Below are 13,079 nucleotides of genomic sequence, written 5' to 3' on the forward strand. Positions count from 1 at the left end.
TACAGTACTTAAAAACAATAAATGATGAAATGTAGTATGTCTGTATAGAAATAGAAGGAAGGATGGTATACTATCATATTGTCCCATTCCAGGCAGTTTAAAAGCTGAAACAGAGCATAACAGCATCTAAAACTAGACAAGATAAGAAATGTACCTCTTGGGAGCAAATGATTTAAATTTTATTTGGCCTAATTGATTTTAAAAACAATAATTAAAACTGGAAATGCAGATATAAAGCAAACTAATAAAATGAAGTACGAAAATTTTCCCTCTGCCCTTCCAAATAGTCAATCCACTGATGAGGAAGTACCTTTCTTTTGCTTTTCCTTGCCTAAAAAGCACCAAATTCAGTTTGAGGAGCACTTACAGTAAAATGCACAAAGAACAGACTATTACGGTTATCATTACAATCAGAAGGAACAGAAGAATAGCATGCTGTAAATTGGGAGTGACTAAAAGTTAAATTGCCAGCATTTTGGTTTGCTTTTCTTTAACTCATTAAATCACACACGCAGAGCATGCAGGAAGTAGCAGAGTGATCACGTGTAAGACTGATAAAACCAGAAAAAGCAAGGAAATTGAGAGACAAAACTTAAGGCACTATTTTGGATTACAACTTCACAACAGAAACATAGAAGTTTATCAAAACCTGAATTTTCAAAGCTGGAGGTGAAAGCATTGTGCTTAACCTTTGATAATACATAAATAATTTATGTAGAAATATTGTTCTTTTAAATCAAAAATAAAGTAAAAATGTTGGAAATCAAAAATAAATGCAGGGGATACACCACAGGACAGGTAGCATTCTTTGGAAAGACAAAGAGCAAGAGTTAACATTTAACGACAAAGACTTTTTGTCAGAACCTTTCGTCAACCTAAAGCAATAACTCTGTTTATCTTTTGCAGACTCTGCTTGGTCTGCCAGGACAGTGCAGCATTTTCAAGAGTTGGTATTTTTGTTTGCTGCTTGCTTCCCAGTTCAGTGCACAAGACTTAAAGAAGCTGTAGAGGGTTGTAAATTTAGTCAGCTCCATCTCGGGTACTTGCCTACAAAGTACCTAGGACACCAAGGAGCGGTGTCTCAGAAAGGCAGTGTCTACTATTAATAACCTCCAGCACCCAGAGCATGCCCTTTTCTCACTGTTACCATCAGGCTGGGAAGATGTTGGATGATATTTCGGGCACTTGGAGGCACATGATAAAATAGCCAAAGTTAGCATAGTTTTACAGGGGAAATCTTGCCTGACTAATTTTTTGAGTAAGTAACAGGCATGATAAACAAAGGAAAGTCCGTGGGTGTTGATATTTGGATTTTCAGGAAGCCATTGACAAAGTACTACATATGAAGCTGCTTAGTAAGATCTATTGTATTACAGGAAAGATACTGGAATGGACAGAAGACTGGGTGACTGGTAGGAGGCAAAGAGTGAGAATATGGAGGGCCTTTTTCTGGTTGGCTGCAGGAGACTAGTGGTGAACCACCAGGGTTGGTATTGGGTCTGCTAATTTTCACATTATATGTTAATGATCGGATGATGGAATTGATGACTTTATGGCAAAGTATGCAGACAATACTAAGATAGATGGAGGGACAGGCAGTATTGAGGAAGTAGGGAATCTGTAGGTGGAATTGGACAGATTAGAAGAATTGGCAAAATATGGCAGATGAAATACAGTGTAGGGAAGTGTATGATTATGTACCTTGGTAGAACGAATGAAGGTATAGACTATTTTCTAAATGGGGAGCAAATTCATAACTGTGATGCAAAGGGACTTGGGAGTCCCTGTGCAGGATCCCTTAAAGGTTAACTTGTTGATAGAGTTGGTAGCAAGAAAGGCAAATATATTCCTACATTCAGTTTGAGAAGACTAGAATCAGAATTAGGTTTAATATCATTGGCATATGTCCATGATGGAGCTGGCTGAGTTTACAACTTTCTGCAGCTTTTTCCAATCCTGTGCAGTGGCCCTTCCATACCAGAATGTAATGCAACCAGTTAGAATGCTGTCTGTGGTACATCTGCAGAAACTTGCAAGTGTCTTTGGTGACATACCAACCCTCCTCAAACTCTTAATGAAATATAGCTGCTCTCATGCCTACTTTATAATTGCATCAACATGATGGGCCCAGGATAGATCTTCAGAGATGGTGACATCCACAAACTTGAAACTGTTCACCCTTTCCACTTCTGATCCCTTGACAAGGACGGGTGTGTGTTCCCTCGAATTCCCCTTCATGAAGTCCATAATTAATTCCTTGGTCTTACTGATATTGAGTTCAAGGTTGTTGCTGTGACACCACTCAATCAGCTGTTCTATCTTGCTCCTGTACACCTAACCACACAATCGTGGGTGTAAAAAGAGTAGAACAGTGAGCTAAGGATGCATTCTTGAGCTGCACCAGTGTTGATTATCGGCTAGGAGATGTTATTTCTGATCTGTACAGTTTGTAGTCTCCTGGTGAGGATGTCCAGGATCCAGTTACAGAGGGAGGCACAGAGGTACAGGTTCTGGTGCTTTTTGATCAAAGCTGAGGGTAAGATTATGTCGAACACTGAGCTGTAAACAATAAATAGCAGCCTGATGTAGGTATCACCATTGTCCAGATGATCCAAGGCCAAGTGGAGAGTCAGTGAGATTGCATCTACTGTAGGCCTATCATGGTGATAGGCAAATTTCAGAAGCTCCAGGTACTTTCTTAGGCAGGAATTGATTCTCCTCTTGACCAACCTTTCAAAGCACATCATCACAGGAGATGTGAGTGCCATTGGGTGATAGGCACTGAGGCAGTTCACACCTCTCTTCTTGGGCACTGGTATAACTGTTGCCCTTCTGAAGCTGGTAGGAACCTCTGACTGCAGCAGAGTTTGAAGATACCCTTGAATACTCCTGTCAGTTGATTTTCAGTGCCCTAACCAGGTACACCATCAGGGCCTGACACTTTGCAACGGTTTACCCTCTTGAAATATGCTTTGACTTCAGCCTCTGAGAGAGAGATCACAAGGTCACCAGATGCTGCAGGATTCCGCTGGTGTAGCTTTATTCATCCTTTCAAAGCACATTGAGCTCAGTTGGGAGTGAAGCACTACAATCATTCATGGTTAGATTTCACTTTGTAAGAGTTAACGGCCTGCAAACTCTGCCAGAGGAGACATGCATTGATTTTATCTCTAACCTCAGTCGGAATTCTTCCCATGCCCTTAAAATAGCCGTCCGTAGGTCGCGCCTGGACTTCTTGTAGTGTTCTAGAGCACCAGGCTTGAATGCCACAGATCTAGCCGGCAGCAGATTACAAATCTCCTGGTTATAGACAATAGGTGCAGAAATAGACCATTCGGCCCTTTGAGCCTGCACCGCCATTTTGAGATCATGGCTGATCATCTACTATCAATACCCGGTTCCTGCCTTGTCCCCATATCCCTCGATTCCCCTATCCATAAGATACCTATCTAGCTCCTTCTTGAAAGCATCCAGAGAATTGGCCTCCACTGCCTTCTGAGGCAGTGCATTCCAGACCCCCACAACTCTCTGGGAGAAGAAGTTTTTCCTTAACTCTGTCCTAAATGACCTACCCCTTATTCTCAAATCATGCCCTATGGTACTGGACTCTCCCAGCATCTGGAACATATTTCCTGCCTCTATCTTGTCCAATCCCTTAATAATCTTATATGTTTCAATCAGATCCCCTCTCAGTCTCCTTAATTCCAGCGTGTACAAGCCCATCTCCTTAATTCCAGCGTGTACAAGCCCATGGTTCATCCATGGCTTTTGGATTGGGCAAGTCCTGTATGTTTTCGAAGGCACACACTCATCCACACAGGTCTTGATGAAATTACTTAGAACTGTGGTGTTTTCATTCAGACTCGAAGATGAATCTCTAAATATTGTCCAGTCCACTGACTCAAAGCCGTCCTGTAAGCACTCCTCCACCTCCCTTGCCAATACCTTCTGGCTTGGTTCTAACCTCCCACACTGATAGGGAAGGCATCAGGTTCACAGCTTTATGCCTGCTGATTAACATTGCTCAGCTCCTCCAGTGTTGGCCGAGCATTGGCCAGAGGCGAATTTTACACTGCTACACGGCAGAAAACTCCCTCAATAGCTAAAATGGGTGACATTTGACTGCTAGATTTTCCAGTTCAGGTGAGCAGAACTGAGACAGAAATGCCACTTTTGTACACCATGATGAGTTATTCATAAACACACTCCACCTCTTCTGCCTTTAAAAGATTTAGCTCTCCTGTCTTTGCAGAGAATGGTGAAGCCATCAAACTGCAGCACTGCATCTAAAATGGCAGGGATAGCCACGTTTCCATGAAAGTTCACAGCAGTCCCTGATGTTCCTCTGGTACAACAAACTTGCTCTGAGGTCTTTAGCTTTACTTTTCAGAAACTGTACATTTGCCAGTAGAACAGTTAATAGTGGAACTCTAAATGGCAGATGGAGCGGAGGTGCTCAATGAAGCAGTCCCCCAATTTACAACGAGTCTTACCAATGTAGAAGAGGCCGCAACTGGAGTGCCAGACACAATAGACAACCCTAGCAGATTCGCAGGTGAAGTGTTATCTCACCTGGAAGAACTGTTTGGGCCCTGAATGGAGGTGAGGGAGCAGGTGTAGCACTTAGGCCAATCATGGAGGGAGCAGGCCCTGTGGGGGAAGCAAAGATACGTTCAGTGGTGGGACCTTTTGGAGATGGCAAAGTTTGTGGAGGGTGGTGTGTTGCATGTGGAGGGTGGTGTGTTGCATGTGGAGGCTGATGATGGGGTGGTAGGTGAGGACAAGAGGAGCTCTATCACTGTTAAGATGGGGTGAGTGTGGATGTATGGGAAATGGAAGAAGGAAGACATCACTGATGTCCTGGGAACAACTGCGGTAAAGCTCAAGGAACTGGAAAAAAGGGAATAGCATTTTACAGGAGAAAGGGTGGGAAAAAGTATAGTCAAGATAACCAAGGGAATCAGTAGGTTTATAAAAGATGTTGGTTGACAGTTCATCACCAGAAACGAAGTGAGAAAAATCGAGAAAGGGAAGGGAGGTATCAGAGATGGACCAAGTGAATTTAAGGGCAAGGTGGAAGTTGGAGGCAAAGTTGATGAGCTTGATGAGCTCAGCAATGTAGTCAGTGTAGCAGAGGAAGAGTTGGGGAGTACTACCAGAAAATGCTTCAAACACCGGCTGTTCTACATAGCCAACAAACAGGCAGGCGTAGCTGGGACCCAGGCCGGTGCCTATGACTACCCCTTGTGTTTGGAGGAGCTGAAAGAAAAACTGCTGAGGGTGAGGTCCAATTCTGCCAGATGGAGGAGGGTGGTGATGGAGGGGAATTGGTTGGTTCTTCTGTCAAAAAAAGAGGAAAGAGCTTTGAGGCCTTCATGATGGGGGAACATCCCTACATTTAAAATGATGCAGCTTACAGAAATGCCCATGGCTGTGACTGTTAATTTCAGCTGTAGTAGTTCTAAACAGGAATATTTGATGATTTCCATTGGAGCTGCATGCAGACAATCGAAGTAATACTGAGGCTTTATAAGGCATTGAATTTGGAGTATTGTGAGCAGTTCTGGGCCTCATATCTAAGAATGTAATGTTGGCACTGAAGATGATCCAGAGGTGGTTCACAAGGATGATTCCAGAAATAAAAGGTTAACATCTGAGAAGCATTTGGTGGTTCTGGGTCTGTACTCATTGGAACTTAGAAGAATGGGGGTGGGAGGGGGGAATCTCATTGAAGCCTATAAAGTGGATGTGAGAGGACGTTTCCAATAGTGGGAGAGTCCAGGACCAGAGGACATTGCCTCAGAATACTTTCTTTAGCCAGAGAGTGGTGAACCTGTGGAATTCATTGCCACAGAGGACCATGGAGCCAAGTCATTGGGTCTTTTTAAAGCTGAGATTAACAGGTTCTTGATTAGTAAAGGCATCAAAAGTTACGGGGAGAGGGAAAATAAATTAGCCATGATTGAATGGCAGAGTAGGCTTGATGGGCCAAGTGGTTTAATTTTGCCCCCATGTTTATGAACTATGCAGCATTTATAATTGATAAATTCAGACCAATTACAACACTTACAGCTGTAACTAACAGTAACTAATTGTCGAACAGTTCAAAACCATCCCCTCCAGAAAGAATCCATGTGTAGGAAGTCACAACTTTTCTGGTTTCTCAATTCTGTTTTAAAAAAATTCAAACAACCTGAAGCTTGAGTCAACCGAGTGACAATACACAACTGTACAAACACAAAGCAGAAGTGAAAAACAGGGAGTGTTAATAGAGTAAGCTAGGCCTTCATAGCATTGTTCAGTCTCAATAGGTTCATAACATGCTTTCAAAAGCTGCCAAAGACTGTTTTAAAGCCCTTTGGTAGTTTAAAGTAAATGGTATTGAAATATAGCAAAATGGACGTGATAGGGATATTCTGCTTCAATTACTTGTCCAATTAAAATTTGAAATTCAAAGCAACAGCCTGATTATGCTCGTGTGATTTGAGGATAAATGGGCATAACAGTATTTGTACAAGCTGTGCTGCAATCTTAGTTCTGTGCCATATGCCATCACACAACACTCTCTCATGCCTACAGACTGATGATGCATCAGAAAATACCTTTGAAAAGAGGGGCTAAAATGGAACAGAGAGGGCAGGAACATCTTTTAAACTGGAGAAAATGCCGCAACTTACTCTTGCCGAAGATTGTTGGTTGAGGAGGACGTGGAGGAGGCTCCTCTGTAAGTGTTAAAAAGCAGCATAGAAAGAAAAGGCCATGGTCATTAGCACAATTGCACTACAGTGCAGAAGTAGACAACTTGCAAAGCACACATCACTTAACCTTTAAAGAGCAGCTGGGAAGAATTTATAGTGAAGGAATTAACAATATCACCATGACATATCTTAACAATCTTCCTAGTATAGAGGTTGTACATTCAGATTTATACTGAGTGTGCTTTCATCTTTTTTTTAAACTTGCTTGTTCATACCGGATACTAATTACTGGGTAAGGTACCCTGCATACATTCACTTTAAGTTTATTATAAATAAATTTAATTTTAAGTTTTTGTTTTCCTTAATTTAAATATCTTACTCTTTGATCTTCCTGGTAGCTGTGTTGGCCTGGTCAGCTTCATATCCAGTCCAAGTACATCTGGAGGATCCATAGGATTGCCCAGGTACAATCTATGAGAAGTTAAAACAGATGTCATACAATATTGAGCAAATAACACCTGAGGAATCGAAATAACCTTGCAATAAGGTCTCAATCAGGTCAGCAAGCACTTGCATTGGTTACTCGGTAAGTGAAAACTTGTTCCAATTATAGTTATACAATTTGGATATAAACTTTAAGTATCAACATAGAAGGCGGATGTCAACAAATTGCCATTTCAGTACTAAAATCAAATACTGTGAGGATTTTTTAAAGCTGCATTTATTTAGCTATTTCACAAATATCTAAAATGCAGCTTGTCAAAGTGACCTTGTTTTTGCAGCAATCTATGAAAAATTGCCTCTTTAACTTAATATAATGAAGTAATGCAAGAAGGAAGAAAAGGAATCTACAAGACTGAAGGCGGCCACAATAAAGATTCCTCTGCTGAGTAAATAAAGCATCCAACAAAATCTTTGGAAGCAATAGGATTTCAAAATGGTCAACCTACAATGTGTTTCAAATGTGTGTTAAATGAGATTTAATACTGTATTGTTGAACATACAAGACGATTGAGAATTCCAAAATCTACCTACTTGAGGAATGGTGAGTGATGGTTCTCTCTAAGTCTTCAAAGAAAAGATAAACAAATGATGGAGCAGTTCCATTCAGACATAAATAATCAACTTCTTTTTATCTGTTTCTGTGGGTTTCACCACAGAATACAAATGTTAAGTACAGGGCATCTGGTTATAGGGGGTTGCATTCTTGGAAAACTGTCAGTGCCATGATTTTCCATAATGTAAGGCCCAGATACAGATACAGAGTCACAGAACATTACAGCAGAGAAACAGGTCCTTGGCCAATCTAGTCTGTGCTAAACTATTAATCTGTCCAGTCCCATTCACCTGCACCCAGACCAAAGCCTTCCATACCCCTTCCATCCATGTACCTATCCAAATTTCTTTTAAATGTTACACATTACACACTTGCAACACCCTCTGAGTGAACAAGTTCCTCATGTTCCCCTTAAACAAAAGGTTTCACCTTTCACTATTAACCCATGACCTCTAGTTCTAGTCTCACCCAACCTCAGTAAAAAAACAGCCTGCTTGCAATTATCCTATCAATCCCTGTATAATTTTGCAGACCTCTACTAAATCTCCCCTCATTCTTCTATGCTTTAGGGAATAAAGTCCTAACCTATTCAACCATACCTAGAACTCAGATCCTCAAGTCCTGGCAAAATCCTTGTAAATTTTCTCTGCATTCTTTCATTATTACTGACATTTTTCCAGTAAGTAGATAACCAAAACTGCACACAATACTCTGATTGGGCGTCACTGATGTCTTATACAACTTCAACATAACATCCCATCTCCTGTACTTAATACATTGATTTATGAAGGCCACTGTGCCAAAAGCATATTTTTTACGACCATATCTACCTGTGATGCCACTTTCAAGGAATTATGGATCTGAATTCCCAAATCCCTCTGTTCTATCACACACTCATCATGTAGGTCCTACCCTGGTTTGACCTCCCAAAGCAGAACAATTCATACTTGAATGCATAAAATTCCATCTGCCATTCTTCAGCCAATTTGCCCAGCTAGTCCAGATCCAGTTGCAAGCTTTGATAGTCTTCCTCGTTGTCCACTGCACCCCCAGTCTTGGTGTTATTTGCAAACTTGCTTATATAGTTAATGACATTCCTCAAAGAAGACCATAATCTTGTCGTGGTTTGAAGGCTTGCATTCCTCAATGACTCAGAGCTATGTTGGCTGGAGTCAGGGCTTTATTCTTTGGCTTTTGGTAAGACCACCCATACCAAACAGGTCAAAAGGTAGAGGCCAGACCAAGAGTGGCCCACTAGTCCTCCAGGTTCAAGGGTTCAGCTCAGGGCTAACAACCCTGACTGGTAAAACTAAATTATTACAGAAACAGCAATGAAGAATCCTGCTACATCTGAGTGCAACGCCATTCCTGAGACTCCACCCAGGACTTGCATGACTGACGGTAGTGAAAACCGAGAGGAAGCTACTGACGTGATCAAGGAAGCCATGAACACCACTGGAGATGGAGGACCTTCATTGCTGGAGGACCCTAAATGCCAACAGCATAAGCTAAGCATCCAGATTGTTAATACAGATGACAAACAACAATGAACCCAGCACAGATCAAAGTGGCACACAAGTCACAGGTCTCTAGAGAGGGAACCATCTACTACCACTTTCTGGCTTCTCCCACAAAGCTAATGTCAAATCCAATTTACTACCTCATCCTGAATGCCAAACAGCTGAGCCTTCTTGACCAACCTTACATGTGGGACCTTGTGGAAGGCCTTGCTAAAGTTCATGTAGACAACATCCACTGCATTACCTTCATCAACTTTCCTGGTACCTTCATCAAAAAACTCTATTAGATAGGTTAGACACAACCTATCATGCACAAAACCACGCTGACTATCCAAATAATTGTTAATCCAGTCCCCTAAAATACTTTTCAAAAACTTACTCACTACTGATGTTATGGTCAATGGCCTACAATTTCCTAGCTTATTCTTAGAGCCTTTCTTGAACATTAGCTATCTGTCAATCTTCTGGCACTTCATTTGTTACTAAAGACACTTCAAATATCTCCACTAGGGCCACTGCAATTTCTGCACTAGCCTCCACAGGGTCCAAGGCCCTGGGGATTTATCCACCCTAATTTGCCTCAAGACAGCAAACACCATCTAGTATCGCTCGCTCTCTCCCTCTCTCTAGTCAGGAATTAGATGCACTGATTAAGGAAACTTTTCTGAACACACTTAACAAACTCAATCCCATCCAGCCCTTTTACAGTATGGGAGTTCCAGTCAGCATGTGAAAAGTAAAAATCAACCTTGTTTCTTGAAACAGTCTGCATTCTCTCTACAAGTTTGTTCCTCTAAACCACCCCACAGTTAACCTCATATCAATGTGACATTATTGTACTTCTCTTATGTCCAATGCACAAAAATATAAAACTGTCACTGAACAGCAACCTTCACATCATAATAAACCTGATCTGGATCCTGATAAGGAAGTCACTGAGTATGAAAAAGACTGAAAATTCAACAAGAATCTCCCCTACACATCATTGCTTAATTGGAAGTTTGCATGTGTATCTGGTAATGATAGGATTGTGAAATTTCACTGTGTGTTCAGTCATGAAAAAATGCTGGCAAAATAATGGATTCTGCCAGTGCCATAAATTGGGATTAGTCATTGCTATAGAAAGAAAATAATTAGGTAAGAGACAGAATAATGGAATATGAAAGACATGCAATGACATAAGCACAAGCTGTAGTTGTAAAGGCAAGAAGAGGATGCAGAAGCTTGAAGTTTAATTCAGGATTGCATTTATGCACACAAGAACAATTCAAATAAATGCCCAAGCAAGGTGAACGCTAAAGGAAAGTGAAACTAGCTTTCACGTATACATACACTCAAACTATTCAGTGGAGTAAACCAGTCTAGCTTGTATGCAAATTCCTACATACTCATCTATTTTGTCAGGAAAGCCCCAGCAACGCTCAAGTTTGGTATCTCCATGCCCCGTGTGAATAAAGCTGTTCTTGAGTGGATGGCTGATGTCATGGGCTGAAAGGCCTGCGACGGAAGTCACTGTATTTCGTGGGAACTGTCCCACCTTCAGTGTGCGCTTGTTCTGACCTCTCCACCAATAATTTTCAGCCCTGTAAAAATGGAGGTAAAAATGTTCATTAAAATTCTAGGACCCCAAAAAGGTGACTATGTTGGCAGAAAGCTTATTTCATAAATTGGATTGCTTCTGAAAATTCAGACTAATTAGCAAATAAATTGAGGTGGCCTTGTTGGTAGAATTATTAATTATGCTTTGCTAATAGAAATGCATAATGGTGTTCATGTGTGCCAAATTACTTGACATTAACTATTAGTTAATATGTTAAATTAAGAAAATAAATCCTTCAAGCCTTGTACATTGCCAAGTGGTAGGTTTTGAGGAATTGATAAATATTTGTATTACAAGTTTCTTCTTCACACACCAACAGAAAGTTGTGAAAATTATATGTAATTACAAATACTTGTAAAATCAACAAACAATAAATCCATTAAAGTTCTGCACTCCTAAAATAAGAGGTCCCAAATTTGTTTTTCAATAAATATTGTCAATCAATTAGAATTGGATGTTGAAATTGACAGGACTATCTGCTCGTGGTGGCTACCTAAGGTATTTCTAATAGGTTTAGATCCATCAATCAAATATGCTATCCAGGGATTTGTACTTGATTACAATAGACTCTGACAGTACTTAAAGCAAAAATGGAGCAAATAGAGAGAAGCAGATGGAAATGTGATAAGGACTTAATTACCAAAAAATACGATAGTGGTGAAAGGGAGCATGCACAACCCATGAGTGAATGTATAAAAAGTATTAAGAAACAGAGCAAAAGTGATTACAAAAATGGTCTCATTTCAGTAAGTCATGGAACATGCCAGAAAAGGCAATTCATCAAAGTGAAGAGAAGCTGGCAATGTCAAAAACACAAAGACACTGTCAAAATGAACAACAGCACCTCATGAAGCTTTCTTAAAAAAGAGCTGGTTTCTCTTCTGACAATCAGTAACATTGAGATTGCCCAGCTGATTGAGAAGGCAACAACAGAAAGTCCTGGAAAATAGATCCAACAATCATGAAACATTGCAAGGTGATAAGGGCTTGAAACTGTATTTTGTTGAAGGTAACAGGAGAGACCACAGGTGGGAGTGAAGGTGAGAATAGGTTTCAGTGAGGGGCAGCACCTAATTTAGTTGAGCTGCTCTTCCTAACGGACAAGTAATGCTCTTAAATGCATTTTACTATTTGAAGATGCACCTATTTAATTGCAGTGTTATTTTTGACCTATATGAACAGTATGTATCACTGGTCCACCTACAGCAATAAAGCAATTCCAATTCTGATATACCCATCTCCATTCAGATGCCACATGAGATTACCAAACAAAACCAATGTGCACAGTTTTGGGGTCATATATTGTTATGGATTGAGAACTTGCTAATAGATAGAAAACTACTGAAATAATAGGCTATTTACTGGGAAACAGTGACCAGTGGATGATGGACAAGGGACTCGAGTATACATGTAGCTCAATATTACATGTGAGCAGGAATCACAAAGGTTTCAGGGGAATACAGATAGACTTAAGTGAGTAAGAAAGGGCATGCCAGAATGAATACAACTTGGAAAGATGTATGGTCATCTACTTTGGTGGCAAATGAAAGTATAAAAGTAGCAAAGTAATTTTGTTTCATTATTGGTAATGGATTTATCCCATAGGGAGATTATAACTGACTGAAACCCGCAACAGTGGTGAAGACTGAAAGTATCATCAAAGGTGGCAGAGGGCATTTACAGGACCGTTTTGAATTGGTGGACTGGACCTTATTTAGGGATTAGACTTTAAATCTGAATGATATGCTACAGCCATCACCGACTTCATCAAGACCTACATGGATTAATATGCATTTTCTTGAATGTACCCAAACCAGAAGCCCTGGATGGACCAGGAGATTTGTAGTCTGCTGAGGGCTATATCTATGGCATCCAAAAGCAGTGCTCCAGAACCCTACCAGAAGTCCAGATTTGACAAATGGCAGGGCATTGTGAGAGCAAAATGGCAATTCCACATGAAGTTAAGCGATACAATCACATGCACAACTTCCTATAAGGCAAAACTTAATAGCATAAATAGTAGTGAGGTCTTACACTTGGATGAGCTCACTTTTATGCACACTTTGAAAGAGAGAATAAAACTACACCTGTACAAATCAGTACAAAACATCTGGTGACCTCACAATCTCTGTTGAGGAGGCTGATGTCAAAATACCTTTTAAATGAGTAAACCCTTGCAAGGCACTAGACCCTGATGGTGTATT

The 13,079-nt window shown here is 40.6% G+C and overlaps 1 protein-coding gene across 9 annotated transcripts in view; it reads right to left on the reverse strand.

Annotated features, from left to right (window-relative positions):
• tnk2b (tyrosine kinase, non-receptor, 2b) overlaps window positions 1-13,079 on the reverse strand; it is a 237,453-nt gene that overhangs the window by 34,633 nt on the left and 189,741 nt on the right. For 4 of the 9 annotated variants that reach the window (XM_073041320.1, XM_073041319.1, XM_073041322.1 and 1 more), the window contains exons 10-13: window positions 10,664-10,858; window positions 7,078-7,169; window positions 6,678-6,722; window positions 4,573-4,650 (exon numbers count right to left, since the gene is read on the reverse strand). In XM_073041320.1, the coding sequence (XP_072897421.1) occupies window positions 4,573-4,650; window positions 6,678-6,722; window positions 7,078-7,169; window positions 10,664-10,858 (410 nt within the window). The remainder of the gene's footprint in view (window positions 1-4,572; window positions 4,651-6,677; window positions 6,723-7,077; window positions 7,170-10,663; window positions 10,859-13,079) is intronic. The other 5 variants (XM_073041314.1, XM_073041315.1, XM_073041318.1 and 2 more) reach the window with 5 other exon arrangements.

Source organism: Hemitrygon akajei, chromosome 3, assembly GCF_048418815.1.
Source record: "Hemitrygon akajei chromosome 3, sHemAka1.3, whole genome shotgun sequence".
Lineage (NCBI taxonomy): Eukaryota > Metazoa > Chordata > Chondrichthyes > Myliobatiformes > Dasyatidae > Hemitrygon > Hemitrygon akajei.